This window comes from Mustela lutreola, chromosome 9 (assembly GCF_030435805.1).
Source record: "Mustela lutreola isolate mMusLut2 chromosome 9, mMusLut2.pri, whole genome shotgun sequence".
Classification (NCBI taxonomy): Eukaryota; Metazoa; Chordata; class Mammalia; order Carnivora; family Mustelidae; genus Mustela; species Mustela lutreola.
Genome location: NC_081298.1, coordinates 23,986,105 through 24,008,163, shown reverse-complemented (window position 1 = coordinate 24,008,163; position 22,059 = coordinate 23,986,105). Strand labels below are relative to the sequence as shown.

General features: G+C 35.4%; 1 protein-coding gene across 8 annotated transcripts in view; it reads left to right on the top strand.

The window, feature by feature from the left end:
• The window catches only part of ITCH (itchy E3 ubiquitin protein ligase), a 136,807-nt gene that overhangs the window by 52,265 nt on the left and 62,483 nt on the right, over positions 1 to 22,059 (top strand). For all 8 annotated transcript variants that reach the window (XM_059133475.1, XM_059133472.1, XM_059133473.1 and 5 more), the window contains 4 exons: positions 1,910 to 2,051; positions 5,743 to 5,867; positions 6,881 to 7,018; positions 16,245 to 16,290. In XM_059133475.1, the coding sequence (XP_058989458.1) occupies positions 1,910 to 2,051; positions 5,743 to 5,867; positions 6,881 to 7,018; positions 16,245 to 16,290 (451 nt within the window). The remainder of the gene's footprint in view (positions 1 to 1,909; positions 2,052 to 5,742; positions 5,868 to 6,880; positions 7,019 to 16,244; positions 16,291 to 22,059) is intronic.

Sequence of the window (22,059 nt, the reverse complement as noted above, 5' to 3'; positions counted from 1 at the left end):
CCCCACTTGAGTATTTTCTGTTCTGAAAAAGATTTCTAAGTGTTTATACTTGGATGTCTCACACATATCTCAAATTTTATATGTTCAGTACAATACTCTTGATTTTTTTCTTGCCCAAGCCACTCCCCTCAAACTTGTTTCCCAGATCTTTTCCATCTTATTAAATGATACTATCTTCCATTCCTTTATTCATGCTAGAAACCTGAGAGTTATCCTTGCTGCTGCTTTTCTCCAACTTCCTCATGTAATCTAATCCTATTGGTTCTCAGAAAATACTTACTCCTCCCTTACTCCTCCATGTACATATCCATGTTCACCACCAAATCACTGTCATTTCTTGATTAGAAGGCTCTAGTAGTCTCTTAACTCCTACTTTTGTTTCCCTTTCATTTTTCCCACAGCAGTGGAATGATCTTTGAGTTTTAGTCTGATCATCGCTGTATTCTCAGTGCCCCAGATAGTACCTCATATATGTAGTAGGCACTTAGTAAATTTGTTGAATAGCACTCTTTTACTTAAAATTCCGTACTGGCTTCTTATTGCCTACTTCAGTAATATCTCTTATAGCTCTTTTTCTTTGTTGACAGATACTTTTTTTGATACTGCATATTGATTTCAAATCTCATTGAACTTTATTACACCAAGTATTCTAAAATACTGATGGAGCTCTAATTTATAGAATGTGAATACATTGTTGGAGTACTAACCCTGTAGCTGGCTTGCATGCTATCAAAAAAAGGCATGTATGTACCAAAGGACAGAAGTCTGTGGTACTTGTGATCTCAGGAGATTCATGGCTGCTACCTGGGACTGGACTTGTAGGATGCCCAGACTGTACTTTGAACTATATATTGAGCTTCTTGGGTAGCTGCTATACAGATGACTCTAACAACTCCAAAGGTCGCTTTACCTTGATATAGGTACTGGCATTCTCTGTGCTTTGCAGGGAATATTTCCATGGCTGTGATCACCTCATTTATGGGGGAGCAATTTCTCATTTGTGGGAACCATGAGGTACTCTGCTGGATACATACCTACTTGTTACACCTTCCAAGGGGCTTGAACAAGGTTATTTTTTGGCAAAAGTTACTAACTCAAGGGTGAAGATGATGGAGTCCGTATCTTAATTAAGATGCATTTTATAGGAAGCTTTTGCTAATATGAGATATATGAGATGCTAAAAATAATCCTAGTTTGTAACTCTCTTCCTCTGATGGCTTTCCAGCATGCTTAGAAAGAATAAAATCCAAATTCCTTATCTGGGCCTACAAAGTTAAATGTGATCTCACCTCATTTACCATACTTCCCTCTTTGCTATATTTTCCTCAGATGTGCCAAGGTTTTGTTTTTGTTTTTGTTTTTGCTTCTCTCTAGAATGCTCTTCCCACTTTTCACAGCTTATTCCCTGTATTTAGATGTTTGCTCAAAATGCTTCCTCAGAGGCCTTCCTTTCTAACAGGTCATATTCTGCCACAGGAGCCTGTGTTTCAGCATATGGACTTCCTCTAACTAGGATATTATCTCCCTGAGAGCCAGAGGCTTTTCTGTTTTGTAAACTGCTCTATTTATAGTTAGAGCAATATCTGGTATATGGTAAGCATTCAAATATTTGTTAACCAGGTTTGTTGCTGTACTTTCCAATTGACATTAGAGTTCTGAGACTGTTGATACCGACATTGGAGGTATATTAATAGTAATTTGGATGCATTATATGGGGGAAGGACTATGTTTATTTAGTAGGTTGGGAGGAAATACAAAGGTCATGACTGAATGAAATTAGTAAATATTTTAGAGCAAAACTGCCTCTCTGAGTAAAAGTAATAATGTTCTGTGTAATCTTTATGAAATTAAGTTGAAGGACGAACTAACATCTTGAATATTTAAATATTTTCCCTTTTCTTTTGCCTAGTCATTTCAGCAAAACTTAAAGAAAATAAAAAGAATTGGTTTGGACCAAGTCCTTATGTGGAAGTCACAGTAGATGGACAGTCAAAGAAGACAGAAAAATGCAACAATACGAACAGTCCCAAATGGAAGCAACCCCTTACAGTGTAGGTTTGAAAGTATTTTCGATAGTATATTTAGTTTAGTAGGTGAAGAGAAACGAAGCTTTAAAAATTTCTCACTTGTTTTCTTTGCTCCTCCTCTTTCATTTTTTTTTCTCCCCTATTCCTAGGACGACTTTCTTTAGTCCCTGTTTGTTTCTCTTTAGATATTTCTTTCTCCAATCTCTCCTTTATCTTCTGTAGGTTAGTTGATGATGGTATCATTACTGCTGCTGAACAGTATCTGGAGAGCCCATGGTCATGGGCCTAGAAAGATTCTTAACAGCTCTTTCCTTAATTTAGAGCTATGAGTAGCTCACTTAATTCTCATTTATTTATTTATTTGAGGGAGTGAGAAAGAGAGAACTCGCATGAGGGGGTGAGGGGGTAGGCGGGGGTGGTCGAGGTGGGCAGAGGGAGAGGGAGACCAGACTCCCTGCTGAAGAGGGAGCCTGAGGCCGGGCTGGATCCCAGCACCCTGGGATCATGTCCTGAGCTGAAGGCAGACGCTTAATCGACTGAGCCACCCCGGTGTCCCACTCACTTTATTTTTTAGTTTAATTTTTAAAAATGGTTTTATTTTGTGTTTTTAATTACAGTGCCCACACAGAACCTACATGAGGGTTTTCTTCCTTTAAAAAAATTACTAACTTTATTCTATAACTGTTTTAATACTTCACTTAGTATGGTTATCTCTCTAGCTGTATATATAGAGATCTAACATACATTATATAGTTATTTAATATTCCATAATAAGAATGGACTATCATTTATTTTACTAGTTCTCTGTTATCACTTGGTTTCTAATGTTGTGTTATTACACAGCATCGCAGTATACATCATGTGCCTGTGTCTGTAATTTGGTGCTGTTATCTGCAGAATGAATTCACGGAAGTAGCACATAGCTCAGTTTTTAACACTTACTGACAGAGCCCCATGTGTTGGTATTGAATACTCACTGAAGAGAATTACAGATTAATTTTAATGTTTTTACTAAAATGGAAGAAAATGTGATTTAACAACAAATGGACTTCAAAAGAATAATAGCATATTTAGTTTGGGTACCAACTATATTAAAAATGTAGTTCAAAATATAATTGGTTGTTACTGCATCAAATACACAGAAATTGTTTTTTTATTACCTAACATTTGGAATTCTTGCATTTTTTCCCCTTAGAGAAGTAAACCAAGGACTAAAGAAAAGTTTTATTTCTAACCGGTGAGATAAGATATTTGAAACTATATGTTCTTCACACAGTACACACTTATGTGTATAGTATTTATTCCTAATAAATTACAGAACAAATTGGATATACCTAACTTGTTCTTTAACTTTTGGATTTCTAGGGTATCTTTTTTTTTTTTTTCTTCTCAGCATAATAGAATTCATTGTTTATGCACCACACTCAGTGCTCCAGGCAGTATGTGCCCTGCATAATATCTTGATATATTTTATGATTTTGAGCAAATGAGTGAAATTTAAGAAGTGTCATTCTGATGGTTCTCATTTGTATTAATTTCCACAAAGTTTCTTAGACTTTTTTTTTTTTTTTTTTTTAAGATTTTCTTTATTTGACAGAGAGAGATCACAGTAGAGAAAGAGAGAGGGAAGCAGACTCCCTGCTGAGCAGAGATCCCGATGCGGGACTCGATCCCAGGACCCTGAGATCATGACCTGAGCCGAAGGCAGCGGCTTAATCCACTGAGCCACCCAGGCGCCCTTAGACATTGTTTTTAATTAATGATCTTTTAGAGATTGTCTCTAAATTTTAAATTATGTGAGTAAATTTTTTTTTTAAAAAGCAAATAAAATCTATTAAAGTTCACAGCCCCCATAATAACTAGAGATGTTCAACAGAATAATTTCAGTATTCACTGAATACTCATCTAGTTTTTCCCAGCTGCTGGCTGTGTTCACTAGATGTGCACTTTGAGGCTCTTAAACTGATGATGTGAATTCTTTAGTGGTTTAAAAGTTAAGAAAAAAAGAAACTCTCCCTGTAGCCCCTTAAGGTAGTGCTCTTGTTGAGCCCAGATGTTTGGGGAAACACATAGCTCAAGTTTTGAATTTTTAAGTTGCAACAGATTGGTCTGCAATTTTAACGTGGCTTCCATTGTAGACATTGTTTCTAGAATTGAAATAATTTAGGTCAGACCATCTTTGACAGTATACTTTATCCTCTCACAGTATACTTTATCCTCTCACAGTATACTTTATCCTCTCTCAAATTAAAGTAAAAGTACTCATTTATTTTATTCTATCCCCACTATGATTTCCCAGATGACTAATGGAGGAATGTTTTCTTGATATGTTCTTCTGAATGTAATATCTGAAAATTTTATTTTATTTTTTAATTTTTAATTTCTAATTTTTTTTTCAAGATTTTATTTATTTATCTGACAGGGAGACAGCAGCAGCAGGAATACAAGCAGGGGGAGTGGGAGAGGGAAAGTAGGCCTCCCACCAAGTAGGGATCCTGATGCAGGGCTCCATCCCAGGAACCGGGATCATGACCTGAGCTGAAGGCAGTTGCTTAACTGAGCCACCCAAGCACCCCTATCTGAGAATTTCAAAGAGAAGACTACATTGTCCTTCCCTATCCCACAAAAGAAGAGGCAGTGTTAAGATGAGAATTTTTTAGTTTGTTTAAACTGTTAAAATGGTGGTGGAAATATGATGGGGAGATTAGGCATAGGTAGACTTCTGAGAAAGTGTTTATTTATCCCCCCAGATTTGATCACCTTTTAGAAGGACTGAGTCACCCAGGTGTCCCCAGATAGTATCCTTTTTTATTTTTTCTTTTAAGATTTTATCTATCCATTTGACAGAGATCACAAGTAGGCAGAGAGAGAGAGGGAAGCAGGCTCCCTCCTGAGCAGAGAGCCCTGTGCTGGGCTCTATCCCAGGGCCCTGAGATCATGACCTGAGCCAAAGGCAGAGGCTCGACCCACTGAGCCACCCAGGTGCCTCCTTCTCCCCTCCCAGATAGTATTCTATATAAGCATTTGGCAAGGTGCAAGTGAGTCTATATTTGACAGTTATTACAGACACTTTGCTTCTAACAGTGTGAAATTTAGGGTATCTAACATAATCCTCAGATCATGTAGCTGACTGAAGAACTTGTTTGTTTCTTGTTTTTCTCAAGACTGAGGAAGTTTTCAATACAAATTTTAATGCCAGACTTTGTTCAAATTATAGCCTGCCATTGACTAGCTAGCTAGCTGTGCAATGTTGGGTAATTTGCTTAACTTCTCTGAATAGCAGTTTCTATATCTGAAGGTGGGGTGGTAATTCCCCATCTCTTGGGGTTGCTGTGAGGATTAAATGATATAACCTCAGGCTTATCACTACCTGACCTAAAATAGGGATTTAATTTATAAATTAACTTTTTTATACTATTGAAATAAAACTAGATTTCTAACAGTTTGTAGCATGATAGGCAGTTTTACTTTTATTGATGATGCATGAAGTTGCCCCTGTAGTTCAACTACAGGTGAAAATGATGATATGAGCATGTAGTATTCAGGTGTTTTCCATTAGGTTATAGAAAATGGGCAATATTGGTTGTACAGTAAACTCTTAAGGTCTACAGTTAAAATATTATAGACATTAAAATTTAATTGCAATTTATTTAGGATCTATTGTGATTATTTTAATGAAAACAATACATCTTTTTTTACCCGTCTTTGCTTTTAGTATCGTCACCCCTGTGAGTAAATTACATTTTCGTGTATGGAGTCACCAGACACTGAAATCTGATGTTTTGTTGGGAACTGCTGCATTAGATATCTTTGAAACCTTAAAGTCAAACAACATGAAACGTATGTATGTAAAAGTAACAGAAATTGTGCTAGGCTATTTGTTTTTCTGTATGAAATTCATGTGTAAAAGATATAGAATGACTATGTTCACTATTTGTTTTTATGCTTACTTGATTATAATATTAAGGAGAAGAACCTTGAACTATTTATTTAAAGCATTCCAAATAACCTTGATGAAGCCATTCATTTTCATTTTTGACCCAGTATTTTTCATAAATTTAATAAATAGGTACTTATTAAAAGATTACATACTCAATTATGGAAAACTAAAAAATACAGAGCAGAAATTAATGAAAAATGTAATCCCATTTCAGAGACAATATGGTTAATATTTCGGCAGATTTTCTTTTCAAATACTTTGAAAATTTATTAATTTTAGTTGGCTGTGGTTTTATTTGTGTATGTATATATAAAATGGAGATATAATAAACTTGAAATATGTTTGTTTTTATTAGTATCATGATTTAAAACATAGATATTTTTGTTCCTCCTTGACTAGCTAAAACATACTTCCTAAATCTCATTTAAGAGATATAATCCTTTTTTTTTTTTTTTTAAGTTGGTTCCACGCCCAGTGTGGAGCCCATCACAGGGCTTGAACTCATGACCCTGAGTGTTAAGACCTTAGCTGAGATCAAGAGTTGAAAGCTTTACCAACTGAGCAAATCAGGCGCTCTGAGACACAGTCCATTCCTATGTTACATGTTTTCACTCAATAAAATTCAGGCATATGTTGCTGAATAATCCTGCTGACTTATTTTATGCAAGGATGTAATGAATATAACAGATGATTGAGCTAGTTAGTATTTTACATTATGGATATTAAGCATTAGCAAATTTTTTTCTGTTTTTTAAATGTTTTGTGTCAAAAGGCCTGAAACCTCAATGAACTATACTAAAAACAATTTATAAGCACATAAATATCAAGTTTTTCTGACGTTCTTTTTAACAGTTAAGATGACTTAAAGAAAGAAAAATTGATCATTTTGTTCTGTAATTATATTCTTTTACAGTTGAGGAAGTAGTTGTGACTTTACAGCTTGTAGGTGACAAAGAGCCGACAGAGACAATAGGAGACTTGTCAGTTTGTCTTGATGGGCTGCAGTTAGATTCTGAAGTTGTTACCAATGGTGAAACTACATGTTCAGAAAGTAAGTAATCACTTTTTCTGTAGGCTCTTTAATGATTCTTAACATTAGCCACCAAAGAACGCTGATGTAATCAGTGCTGTTCTTTTTCACCTTAAAGAAATTATTTCCTTTTTAAAAGGAGACATTATTTTAAACATTTTCCTTTTATTGTGTTGTTTCTGTGAATAAAACATTTTTCTGTAAGTTGAAAAGCTAACCACAGAAAAGTTGAATCACAGTTGACTGTATAATGGGTTGATTTATTTTATAGGCCAGTAATCACAGTTAATATGACTTATAATGCCACATCTTCTCCAGTGCCAGTCGCTGACATAACTGGCCTGCAGCTGTATCTGGTTGAGTATAAATTTGACGCAAAATCCCGCTTAGTGCTTAGTAATCCTACTTAGTACTGTACCAGACTGCCAATACAAGCCAAAGTCCATTTGCCATTCCTGTGCCATTTTCTGTAGGCTACATTTATAAAGCTGTCTTTGTGTTACAATAATAACAAAATCAATTCATTATATGTATGCCATTATATCTTATAAATTATGATTTACTAGCTTTTGTTACAGGAAATAAGAAACATGAAACAACAGTAATTGAAAGAAGTTCGGCACCTGAATTAGTGCCTGTATAGCTAGCATGCTTAATAAAACTACTTTTTAGTCGATTCCTTCTAGATACTCAAGTGAAACTTAGAGGACCCAAGACAAAGAGAAGATTAATGGTTTTCTTGATTAGTCTGACAAAGTTTTTGTTTATTTATTAGGAACTAGATTATGAAACATTTTGCACTTGTCAGGTGTTACTATTCTTCCGTTTCTGCTTTGGAAGACTTCTTACTTTTTTAACTTGTGAAAAAAAATTTTTTTTTTAAGATTTTATTTATTCATTTGAGACAGATACAGAGAGAGAGAGAGAGAGCATGAGCAGGGGGATAGGGACAGAGGAAGAGGGAGAAGCAGACTCCCCACTGAGCAGGGAGCCCGATATGGGGTTCAATCCCAAGATCCCAGCACCATGACCCAAGCCAAAGGCAGATGCTTAACTATCTAAGCCACCCAGGCCCCCCAACTTATGACCTTCTTTAATAGCAGGACCTTCAAGATAGTCTCAGTGTATCTTCCAGATTGGTTCTTTGAGGTTAATGAGGGTGGAGAGAAATTTCTGAAAGGATCATACTGTACTGCTTCAGAGTTGACAAGTTCATTTTAATTGACTGCCATTCACAGGAGCTCTGAATAGTCAAATTTTTCTATAGATTAGAATTCTGGAAGATAATATACAACTTAAATTTCATTGTTAAATTGCTCTGAACTCAGTATTTATAGCTTCCCAAGTTTTTTACCCCCTACAAGTTGAAACTATTAATGCAGAATGTTTAATAATTAACAAAGCATAATCGTCTTCATATTTCAGAGTAGAACCTAAACTATATATTTATACTTACTTTAATGTTTATTGCCCATGGAAGTGAACATTTCTATGTCATCAGTTTTCCACTCAGCTAGGAAAATAATTGATAGAATTTTAACCTGATACTTAGAGGTTTTTAACTGGAAAATCACAGTGGTTTCCAAATAAAATAGCTGCCAGTTTTTGAATGCTTGCTGTGTGCCAACCACTATGTTGGTGTGTGTACATATATACTCATTTAACCATCATAGCTTTGAAGGCATAACCTATATTTTGCATATAAGGAAAGTGAGGTTGTGATCATTTAAATAGTAAGTCCAACATCTTACCAGCTAGTATGATGCAGAGTCAAGACTGAAACACAAATATTTATGTTTCGTATTCTTTCCAATTGCTTTCACACTTAAAAACCTAGAAATTTTGAATCACATCATGAATTGTAAGCAAACAAACAAAATCCAGTTCCTTTCACAAGCATATGTGGTAGAAACTACACTTGGATTGTTCTTTGGTTCCATTTCTGTAACCTTAACTGCAAGTTAGAAATGAAAATTAGAGTTTAGTATTAAAATTTAATTTCTAGTACCTGCAGTTGTTTGGTTGGATGAGAACGGGGGGTTGAGGGAGATTGCTTTTGTATTCCAGTAATTTTCTACTGTTAAAGATTTTCAGATTTTTTTTCCCCTAAGGATGTTAGTCAGAAGTTTTTGTTTTTTAAGAAAGACTTTATTTTTAAGTACTGTCTACACCCAATGTGGGACTTAAACTTACAACCCTGAGATCCAGAGTCATATGTTCTACTGACTGAGCCAGCCAGGAGCCTCAGTTAGAAGTTTTTTGGGTTTGGTTTTGTTTTTTAAAGATTTTATTTATTTATTTGACAGAGAGAGAGAGATCACAAGTTAGAGAGGCAGGCAGACAGAGAAGGGGAAGCAGGCTCCCTGCTGAGCAGAAAAGCCAATGCGGGGCTCAATCCCAGGACCTTGAGATCATGACCTCAGATGAAGGCAGAGGCTTAACCCACTGAGCCACCCAGGTGCTCCTAGAAGTATTTTTGTGAAAGAACACATAGGATGGTTCCTAGAAGAAATTTGTTCTTGTAGATGTAAATATTTTTGGTTAAGTATTTGGTTTTAAGTTTTATGAAAAGAAATCACTGTCTGAATTTTAGTATTAAGAGTCACTAAATAATAGCTTACTATATATTTAAATGTACTGTGAAAGTTGGTTTTCCTGATGGGACAGTATTATCTCTTTGGGTACCTAGAAATTTTTGGTCATTGTTCTTGGTGGATAAATTTTCTTTTTCTTTTCCTTTTTTTTTTTTTTTTTAAGTTTTTCAGATTTTTTTTTTTTTTTTTAAGATTTATTTTTATTTGGCAGGGAGAGGGGGCAGAGGGAGAAAGAGTCTCAAGCAGATTCCACACCAAACCTAGAGCCCCACCTCTCAACCCTGAGATCACAATCTAAGCCAAAACCAAGAGTCAGATGCTTAATCAACTATGCTACCAAGGCACCCCTGGTGGATAAATATTCTAAAAATGGCAATTATATAAGTAGACCTTTTTCAAGTAAAGTAAAATTTTCTCAGCATGTTTGTTTTTTCTTTCCACTTATCTTCAAGCTGTATTTGAAAACTAGAGAGCTTTCTATCCCCACTCCAGTTTCCCACCCCCTGCTCTGGCTCAGAGAACAATTTTAATATGCAAAATGAGTGTTAGTTGTAGTTGTCACATTTTCTTTGATAGTCTTTCTTATTTCTTTGGTTTAGAAAATAATTTAATAATTTGCTCTGGTGTTTTCCTCTACTTAAGTACAGCGTTAATAGGCTTTTATGAATCTCTGGGAAGAATCCTTTAGTTAGATAGACTTATTGTTTTAACACTCAGTTCTAAATTAGCAAATTGAGTGTAGGCAGTTATTCATATCTGCAAGTACTTCCTTTTCATCTATTTTTACCTCTTGGGCTGCTGGTGGTGGTAGATTATTAATTTAACACTGTCTTCCCAAATATACCATTGAAAAGTATTACTGTCAAAGACATTATTTTTCCTAAAGATAAAAATCTATTTTAGTTATGAATTCATGATTATAAAATGAGAGCATACTCTTGTAAAAATCTTTATTCTTTACCATGTGTATTCTTGGTATATATAAAATTATTTTAGGGATAAGTTTTTCAGCACATGAGACCTTTGGTTCTTATTGGGTGTGTTCCATTCCATTTTGATTTTATCTTACTTCCTTGCATTAGACTCTAGTTTTTGTGGTCCCTTTTAATTTTAATGTAAATAGCCATTTTTGTGTGAATATGTAATGTTTTCTTATCAGTATAATAAATTCTAAGAAACTAGCTTAAATTTTTTGCTTTACCAAATTTTATTTGAAATTACTAGATCTCAGTAAGGTCTGGGCACCAACTAATTTATGGAGGGAAACTTATTTGACTTATCTTTGACGTTTTCTATGTATGCTCAGAATATGAACGAGTTTGCCCTCCTCAAGAAACTAGGAAAACTCTCCACTAGTTCTACTTAAAATCCAAGTATTGAAACAGCTGAAGAGGGAAATAAAGAGCTAAATCTTAGTGTCCTCCCAATCTCCCCTGTGTCTCATTAGTTGAACCCAATGCAAGGTAGAGCCAAAGAAGCCAATTAGTGATTAATGTATGTCCTACAGGTTATACCTGTCGGGCACAGAGCAGGAAGAGAAAGCTGGAGAGTGGTGTTCACCCCTATTCTCCCTTGCTTCTTTTTTCTTCTTCTTCTTTTTTTTTTTTTAAATACACAGCCAGAGTAGTTTTGAGAAAACATAAGAAAGACCTTGTCCGATGCCTGCCCCAGTGATTTTCTATAGCACCTTAGAAGTTGTTAAAGCCTATGTGGTCTGACATCCAAAGCTCTTCTACTTTGATGGCTTCATCTCTTACTTACTCTTTTACGCAATTTTCTTGAGTGACACCACTCTCCTTGTGGTTTCTTGAACACTACAGGAACATGCCTGCTTTAGGGCCATTAAAGGTTTCTTTCGTTGGCTTGAACTCTCTTCCTTCAGTATTCTGTGTGATTCACTTCAGGATTTACTTGAATGTCACCTTCTCTGCAAGGTTGTTCCTGGCCATATGTCTAATGTTTCAACAGCCCTCTCATCAAATCCTGACGTACTTTTCTCCATAGAAAAATTCTATTTTCTATCTATTTCTATCTATTTCTATTTGCCGTCTATTATATTTTACATTATATGTAGCTTTAATATATTTAGTTTAATGTGAGTTCCCTGAGGATAGGGTTTTTTTTTTCTGTTTTCCCAGTTTCTAGATCAGGGTTGACACAAGAAGATGATTGATAAATACTTGTTTATCAAATGAATAAAACAAAAAAAAGGATATCATCCTTCTCCTAAGTTTTTTCCTATAATAAAATATTTGAAATCCAGAAAAACAAACAAAAAATCCAAGTATTAAAGCTATAATATGATTATTGTTGGTTTAGAATAAGATTTTGCTGTATTTTTCATCCTTTTTTAAAAATTTACAAAACACTGACTTATATGCCGTATATGAGAATATATATAAAACACCTATCTCATTTTATAACATATATTCTTCTATTTATTATGTATAATATATAAACTAGCATAATAGAATTATGCACACATGAATTACTACACAACTTAGAAATTAGAACATTAATAACATCATGGCATCCACCTGTATTTTCCTCCCTGTAGCATTCCTTGTCTTTCCCCTACAGATAATCACTACTCTGAATTTTGAATTTATTATTTCCTTGCTTAAAATTTTTTAAAGATTTTTTTATTATTTTTATATGATCTAAGACAGCTAGATGCTCCTAAAAAATTTTTAATACATATGCATATTCCTAAACAGTGTATTACTTGCCCTTTTTCTTGAGCTCTGTGAATATAGATTTTTCCTTTTTAAGATTTATCCATATTACTGTTTCTGTAACTTATTTTCATTGCTGTATGATAATCTGTTGGGTGAATATACCACAATTTATCCATTTTTATGTCAAAAGATAATTTGGTTTCTTTCTAGTTTTTTGCCATTGTGGATAGTCATAGCTTGAATATTTCTGCATTTATACATTTATATTTCTCTTGGTACACAGGTTGAAGAGTCTGTGTAGGATGTATACTTGGGAGTGGAATTGTTGGTACATATTGATATGTGCATTTTCAGATTTTTTTCCAAATATGGCCCTTTTTTGTTGTGATTCTTTTAATTGAGGTAAAATTTATACAACATACAATTAACCTTATAAAGTAATACAATTCAGTGGCATTTATTGTATGTATAATTAGTATCCACCACCTCTAATTTCAAAACTCTGTCATTACCCCAGAAAAATAAACCATTGTCCATTCTATAATCACTTCCTGATCTCCCCTCCCCTGCACCCCACCCCAGCCATTTGGTAAACATTAATCTGCTTTCTGTCTCTGTGGATTTGCCTATTCTGGGTATATTATAAAGAAGAAATTATATAGTATGTGACCTTTTTTGTCTGGATTCTTAGCATATTGTTTTTGAGGTTTATCAATTTGAAACATGTATCAGTACTTCCTTTTTTGTGGCTGAATAATATTCCATTGTATGTATATGCCAGTTTGTTTATCATTTTCATCCACTGGTGGACATGTGACTTATTTTTCCACCTTTGCCTTTTAATGAGTCATAAATAATAATGCTATAAACATTTGTATGTAAGTTTCTTTGTGCATATGTTTTCATTTCTCTTGGGTATATTCCTAGGAATGGAATTGCTGGTGCTTGTTTGATAGTTTGTTTTTTTCCTTGTTAATTTGCTTTTGATACAGTTTTTTTTTAATGTTCTCCATTTGAAAATTATAATAGATACATATATAAAAAGAAAATTCCAGTATCAGAAATCTTTGGAGATATGTTTTTATGTCTCTCCTTCCTTGAGGCTTGTTTTCTTATATGTTTGCTACTCTTTGATTGCCAGTTTATTTTTTATTGTAGTCTTTGGGTATCTTAGGGGCCTAAATTGGGGATTAATTGCCCCAGAGAAAATTTCTTTTGCTTCTGGTAGTGCCAGGGTGTGCTACATACCTGGGAACACTTCAGCTCCTTTAGAGGATCCCAGACCTTTGTTTCTGTTCTATCTCCGAGCTGATAATAGCCATCAGGAAACCTTACCCACCCCCTCATATTTGCTTACTGCACCCTGTTCCTGCTCTAGTATCAGTTCACTTGTTTGTTTGGCTTTTAAGATTGCTAGGCACCCTGGAAATAGAGCAGTGTGTTAAATAGCTTTGTCTACCAGCTAGTTATTTTGTGGCAGGAAAGCTCTTTTGGGTAGCTTATTGAATAGAAGAGATCTTTGTAGATGTTCCTCCAAAGTGTCCTGTGGGTAATATGTGTGCATTTAGAAAAATGATGATTTTTTGTTGAGGAAATTTGGAGTAGGAATGCTGTAAAAGAACAATACATTTGTAAAATGCAAACTTTAAGTATGGTCATTGTTTCCTTCTTGGAATTCATTGTATAAGTGTCAGATATTTTGTGCCTTTTAAAAAAACTATTCTCTGGAAACACAAGATTAGGTCTATTTAATTTATGCCATACAGTTCATAGTTAGGTCTTCACCTCCATTTTGAAGTGAAATAAAAGATCGAACAAAATGGCCCTTGTCTATATTTACTGATGAAATATAAATTTGAGGGTGCCTGGATGGCTCAGTGGGTTAGGCCTCTGCCTTTGGCTCAGGTCATGATCTCAGGGTCCTGGGATTGAGTTCCGCATTGGGCTTTCTGCTCAGCAGGGAGCCTGCCTTCTTCTCTCTCTCTCTGCCTGACTCTCTGCCTATTTGTGATCTCTGTCAAGTAAATAAGTAAAATCTTTAAAAAAAAAAAAAAAAGGCAAATTTGAGACAGTAATAGCTAATACTTATAGAGGGCTTATGTGTTCTGGGCACTGCTCTAAATATTTATGCTTAATCCTCACAACTATTCTATGAAGTAGGTATCCTTGTTGTCTCCATTTTATGTGAGGTAAAATAAAAAGCACAGGAAGATTATGTGTACTTTTCTAAAGTCATGAAGTTAGTACATGATGGAAGCTATGATGCAGACCAGGCAGTCTGGCCTCAGGGTCCATGTGATTAAATACTATGCTTCTCTGCAATATAAGAAGTTTAGAAGCGGCATTTATTGGTAGATTTAAAAAGAATATTCCAAACGACTTTCTTAATTTTTTAGATAGGTGGGATACTAATTGTCTGATTTTAGTAAAACTATATTTTTATTTCCTTTTCTGATTTCATTTGTCTCATCAGCTATTTTAGGTGAATATAGTCTATATAAAATAAGGGTTTTTTTTTTCTTAAAGATTTTATTTATTTATTTGACGACACAGCAAGAGAGGGAACACAAGCAGGGGGCATGGGAGAGGGAGAAGCAGGCCTCCCGCTGAACAGGGGGCCTGACGCTGGGCTTGATCCCAGGATCCTGGATTCATGACCTGAGCAGAACGCAGACATCTAACAAATGAGCCACCTAGGACTTCCTAAAAGTAATTCTTGTAAAACTGAAATGTGCCCTTTTTAGCTAAAATGCATTTCATTGTGCCATGTTTTTAAAACCATTTTTAACTGTTTCATTGAGGTGTATTTTATATTTCATAAAATGTACTCATTGCAAGTCTAAAATTTAATGCTTTTTAGTAATTTAATTGAGTGATCCAGCCATTACTGTAAATCAGGATTAGAACATTTTTATCCCCCGGCAAGATCCCTTTTATTTACACAAAATTCTGTTCTCATATTTAAACCCAGGCAACCACTTATCTATCTTACCTCCAAAAATTTGTCTTTTCTGAAATTTCATTATCATATAACACTAGTAAAATACTGTTGACTTTATTTCCTTATGCTGTACATTTTATGCCCCCACTTTTTTTAATGTAATATTTTCTAGACAAGATGATATACCTGCCAACATTGCTGAGGTGATATAATGTAGTGATGATTCAGCATTTTTTAAATGAATTATTCATTAATTATGCCTTGGAGCAATAGCAGTTACGATTTTACTGTTTAAAACTATGACTGTATTAAGGGACTATTGTTCTTTAACTACAATGAGGTAGACTGTTAAACTTGAATTCTTGTTTCTGCATTTTATAGTTTTTCTTTCTCTGCCTACTATTTTTGCTACAATCACTGGGCCTGCTTTTTAATATTTTTCTAGTGCACAGGCCCTTACTGAATCCTCAGAATAATTACCATGAATAAAATTTGAAGAAAATGTGAAATTTGTGGCATTAATTTGCCACTTTGAGATTAATTGGTACCTTTCCTATCTTGTAGTTGTTTTCCAGGCTCTTGCATTAGAGAGATGTTACTAGTTTTTTTTTTTATTTTCAGATTCTGTTTTTTATCCATTATCCTGATGGTGATCAGAATTTTTTGTGAGGTTTTTGGAATATAAAAGATGGCTGAAGTATTAGATTTGAGTTAGAATCAAACAAACAAACAAATAAATACAAATCTTGAGAAAAAAAAAGAATCAAGCAGACATACATTTCAAAAGGCATAAGTAGGACATGAGTAATAATAATACCTTGACTAATTGACATCTCTTACATGTAGTAAGCATTCGAACAACATTTTGGTAAAACATTTCTAATTTCAATCACATGAACATGTATCACATTTTCCTTGAAATTTAAGTTATAATATATTCTACAATATTTAATGAAAGGCTTTGCATGTTTAGGAAGAAGGTGAAAAACACTTTTTGAATCTCATTTTCTGTGTAAATTTTATTGATGTTAAAGGTGCTTCACAGAGTGATGATGGCTCCAGACCCAAGGATGAAACAAGGTAAGAGTTCACTTTTTGCTTTACTATAGAATATTCGAAGAGATAAGGGAGAATGAATATTAATTGTAGTCAGAATTTTAGTTTGACTAAAACAGAAGTTTAGATTGCTACAAGAATAAAGGAGGGTCAAAAAATTCAGGACTCAGGCATCTGGCTGGCTCAGTGACTGGAGCATGCATCTCTTGATCTCAGGGTTGTGGAATTTGAGCCCCACCTTTGGTGTAGAGATTAGTTTAGGAAAAAAAAATCTTTAAAAAAAAATTCAGGGTTCAGAGTAAGAAAGAAAATATTTATGAATGTTTCAGGACTCTTAGCTCATCTGACTGCAGTTCTCCAGATTAGGACAAGGGTACCTGAATTGCCCTTCTGACTGAGCCAGCTCTTCTGACTGAGCCAGCTCTTCTGACTGAGCCAGCCAGCTGCCAATAGATTCAGCAGTTTCATGTGCCTATCTGCCTTGAGGTCTAGGGTCTGAAAAATATTGATTGCCTTGGGTTGTGTTAACTGACTTAAACTTTTATTTTTTTCAAAGATTTATTTCTTAGAGAGAGAGAATCTTAAGCACACTTTCTGCCAAGCACAGAGCCTGATGCAGGGCTCCATTCTAGGACCCTGAGATCATGAACAGAGCCAAAATCAAGAGTTCGCCCAGCCACTTAACGGACTGAGCCAACCAGGTGCACCCTGACTTAAATTTTAAGTGTTTAGTGGTCATCCTAGAAGTTGGTAATGGGAGATAAACTTAGAAAAGGAAATGTTCCTAGTCTTAAAGCAGTAAGAGGAATGTATCTTAAAGAGTTAGAAAATCCCATTTGATTCTTTGTTTTTCCCAAACTGAGTAAGCAGTAAATAGGAAGATGGTGAACCACGGAAGTGTCATGGTCAAAGGAGGAGAATAGAAAAGCAGTATCACAGAACATAAGGGAAAATATCTGGAGAAGTGGGTGTTACAGTGTCAAGTGCTGTTAAGAGAGGAGAGGTGGAGCAAGTAGAACAAAATGGTGGTGGTTATTGAAGCTGAGTCGATAGGGAGTTTGTTGTACCAGTCTGTCTACTTGCGTGATGTAGGGAAAATTTCATAATAAAAGTTAAAGACAACTCAGCAAGATCTTTGGGGAAATGAAAGTATATGAAACTGTTGTCTTTCATCTAATAGAGATCTACCTTCAGAGTCGCTTCTATAACAAAGACTCATCTCTCGTACTAATCTCACAAGAGGTGAAAAATTAAGGACTAATAACATCTTGTTCAGGGATTAATAACTGCTTTTTTTTTTTTTTTCCCCTGAGAAAGAGAAGGGTGGGAGGAGCTGAGAGAGAGAGAGAATTTTAAGCGGCTTCCATGCCCAGTGTGGAGCCCAGTGATGCAGGACTCAGTCTCACAACTCTGAGATCATGACCTGAGCTGTTAGACGCTTAACCAGCTGAGCCACCCAGACACCCTGAATAATAACTGCTTTTATTGCTCAGTGTGATTAAAAAGCAATAGAAAAGGTTTTTGAAATTATATAAATATATCTGTAGACTGGAAGACAGCATAGGCCTCTTGTGCTTCTTTTTAGTTAGATTTTTAATAGAAGTTTTTTGAATTCCTGAAAATTTCTGCATAATAATGTATAATATTTCAGTTTGCATTCATGAGTTGAGAACTTTTGCATAATAAATCCATATTTTTCCATTAATGAGAATGTGATAGAATTTTGTGTGCTTTCTTGAAAGTCTAAGTCATTTTCTTTTTTTGCAAATGTCAAGTTTTATGTTTTTATTTAATTTTTAAGTAATCTCTGCACACAATGCGGGGCTTAAATTTATAACCCCGAGATCAAGAGTTGTATGCTCTACCGAACTGAACCAGCCAAGTGCCTCCTACAAATCTCATTCTTAAAATACTTTATTTAAACTACTCTGGACAGGGCGCCTGGGTGACTCAGTGGGTTAAACTACTCTGGACAACTATAAGTTTCTTGCAAAGGCATTCCTGGAGTCCTCTCTTCATGCCATTTATTTAATCAATGCTCTACATCTTCCCAAGTAAATCATTGTCATAAATAATCTGAGGAATAGTACCTTCTAAATTTCTGAGATAGTTAGAGTGATCTCTCAGCCTGTCTTTTGTGTTAAGCATGAATTCCTTTGCATTAGCTTTTATTCCAGAGAGCATACCTCTGAGATGATGGGTTTGAAAAGCATTTAGTAAACTGTCAAATTTTTTTTTTTTTTAAGATTTTATTTATTTGATAGAGACACAGCGAGAGAGGGAACACAGCAGGGGGAGTAGGAGGGGGGAAGCAGGCTTCCCACTGAGCAGGGAGCCCGATGAGGGCTCGATCCTAGGACCCTGGGATCATGACCTGAGCCGAAGGCAGACATTTAACAACTGAGCCACCCAGGCACCCCTTTCAAATGTTTTTAAATGGTACTCTGCAGTAATCATGGCCATGACTGGCTTTTCCCCTTTATTTTTATTTACAGACTTCCTAACTATAAGATTAAAAAGCAGGGCAATATGTATACCCAGTGGACAGGGTCTTTGTGCCCATCTCCTCCAGTCCATTGCCCTAGTTATCATTTAGGAAGATGACTGAACAACTTTTGATTGGTTTACTTTTTTGTCCTAATTCAGGCACTATGTATACTGTGACTGTAGTCTTGGTAGTCTTCTATTCTCTGTAACATGTCTGGATGTTTTGTGTTTCTGTGTTGTTTTTTGTCATTTTTATGAAGTTCAAGGTGATCGCTGCCTTGTACTCAAGATTTTGTTATTAGGAGTACCTTTCCAACTGTTATGAACTTATTGTATTGGCATCTTGGTTCTCCATGGTACTTTATCCTGTCCATAAACATCCAAGCTTATGTGTAAGTTAGATATATAAGTGTGATGAGATAAGGAGAGGTTTGTGGTAAGATTGTGGAGCAGAGGAACAGAGCCATAGTAAAGCACATACTTTGTAGCCAATTCCTTTTAAAAGATAGTTGGTAGTGGTAAGTTAATACTGACAATACTGTATAGTGAGTAGGTTTCCATGTTGGTTTTCAAAATCCATTTCAGGTTTTAGTTTCATACCCATTTATTAAAGGAACTAAATGGCTGTGTTTCTCAAACCTCAGAGTACACCAGAATCACCTGGGAGACTTGTTCAACTACAGGTTGTGTCTTAATCTCTAGTTCTCAATTTGCTATTTCTAGTTTTGGCTCAAAATTTGTGTTTCTCAGGTTTCTAGGTGATGGTGATGTTGTTAGACCAGGCCATATACTTTGAGAATCACTATGGTTAGACATACAGCTATTTCTTAGATTACAGCTAACTAATATGGGAAATTTTTTCCCGTTACGTAATGAGGTCTGTTTCTTGAAAATCCCACCTTGCAGAATTGTCATTCTACCTTAATCTCTTACTCTTTTACTTCAGAACTAGTTTAAATCTTGTTTCTTTTGTTGAACTTTTAAAATTTTTGTTTATTATTAAAAAATAATTCTTGATGGTTTTAAAAAATGTTTATCAGTATGTAAAATGTTTAAAAGCTTCATGGAAGAAATGGCATTTGGCCCAAGACCACAAAGCATAATTATAATTTGGCTTTGCATGCTTTGGGGAATTGGAGAGGGGAAGGACTTCTACGTGGAAGGAAGAAAAACAGTTATGGAGATGGGGAACAATACAGGGTCTTCAGTTATAGCATAAATAGCTCAAAATAGAGTAATTGAAAGGGAAAAATAGGAGGTGGTGAATTTGAGAGTGGAATCAACCAGTTAATGTTTATTGCATCTTATATGTCAGGCAGTGTGTTGAGCATGTTTCCCCTCATTTCAGTGAATCTTGAACATTTTTATGAAGTAGGTAGGTGTATATCATTTTTATGGGTGATGAGAAAACTGAGGCTTAGAAAGGGAAAGGAACTTGCTTGAGTTAATAAGGCTCAACATAGCATAGTTGAGCCTGGGATTACCTGACCTTCAGAGCCTGAACTCATAATTGTCATGCTTTACTGTGACCTAAAATGGGACTTCTTTTTTTTTTAATCTCATAAGTGCTTGATCCTCAATAAATGTCAATTATTTTTAATGTTACATAGGTTGGGGCCAGATAGAGGTTTTTGTTTGTAAATACAGATATACTTCATTTTATTGTGTTTTGCAAATATTATGTTTTTCACCAATTGAAGGTTTGTGGCAACCCTGCATTGAACAAATCTGTCAGCACCATTATTTTTAATAGCATGCACTCACTTGTGTCTCTGTCACATTTTGGTAATTCTTACACTATTTCAAACTTTTTCATTGTTATATTTGTAGTGGTGATCTGTGATCAGTAATCTTTGATGTTACTGTTGTAATTGTTTTGGAGTACGACAAACTGTGCCCATATAAGATGGTGAACTTAACTGATAAGTGTGTGTGTTCTGACTGCCCCACCGATAGGCTGTTCCCTGTCTCTCTCCCTCTTCTTGGGCCTCCTTATTCCCTGAGTTACAACTGTTAGGCCAATTAATAACCCTATAGTTGCTTCTAAGTACTCAAGTGAAAAAGAAGAATTGCTTGTCTCTCACTTTAAATCAAAAACTAGAAATAATTAAGCTTAGTGAGGAAGGCATTTTAGGCCAAAAGCTAGGCAGGGCTCTTGCACCAAATAGTTAACCAGGTTGTGAGTGCAGAGGAGAATTTCTTGAAGGAAATTGAAAGTGCTATTTCAGTGAACATACAAATGATATGAAAGCAAAGCAGCCGTATTGTTGATATGGAGTATTAGTAGTAGATTATAAGTAGCCTGGATAGAAGATCAAACCAGCTACAACTATCCCTTAAGCTAAAGCTTAATCCAGAGCAAGGCCCTAACTCTCTTCAGTTCTGTGAAGGCTGAGAGAGATAAGGAAGCTGCAGAAGAAAAGTTTGAAGGGAGTGGTGTTTGGTTCATGAGGTTTAAGGAAAGGAGCCATATCCATGATCATAGAAGTACAAGATGAAGCAGCAAGTGCTGATGTAGAAGCCAAAGCAAGTATCCAGAAAATCTGGCTAATTCCATGAAGGTGGCTACACTAAAAACAGATTTTCAACATAGATGAAATAGCCTTATATTGAAAGAAGATGCCATCTAAGACTTTCATAGCTGGAGAGAAGTTAGTTCCTGGCTTAGAAGGGCAGGCTGACTCTCTTGTTAGGGGCTAATACAGTTGGTGACTGAAGTTGAAACCAGTACTGATTGGCCATTCCAAATATCCTAGGGCCCTTAAGAATTTAAATTTACTCTGCCTGTGCTGTATAAACAGAACAAAAAAACCTGGATGACATTGCATCTGTTTATAAGGTTTATTTAATATTTAAAGCCCACTGTTGAAGCCTACTGCCCAGTAAAAAGATGCCTTTCAAATGTTACTGCTCATTGGCAGTGCATCTGGTCACCCAAGAGCCCTAATGGAGATGTACAATGAGATTAATGTTTTCATGCCTGCTAACACAGCATGTGTTCTGTAGCCCGTGGAGCTAGGAGCAGTTTTGACCTCAGGTTTTATTATTTAAGAAATACATTTTTAAAAAAGATTTTATTTATTTATTTGAGAGAGAGCACAAGCAGGAGGGAATGGCAGGCAGAGGGAGAAGCAGGCTCCCTACTGAGCAGGGAGCTCAATGTGGGACTCCATCCCAGGATCCTGGGATCATGACCTGAGTCGAAGGCAGACACTTAACTGAGTCACTCAGGCGTCCCATACATACATACATACATACATACATACATTTATTTTTATTTATATTTTAAATGTTTATTTATTTCAG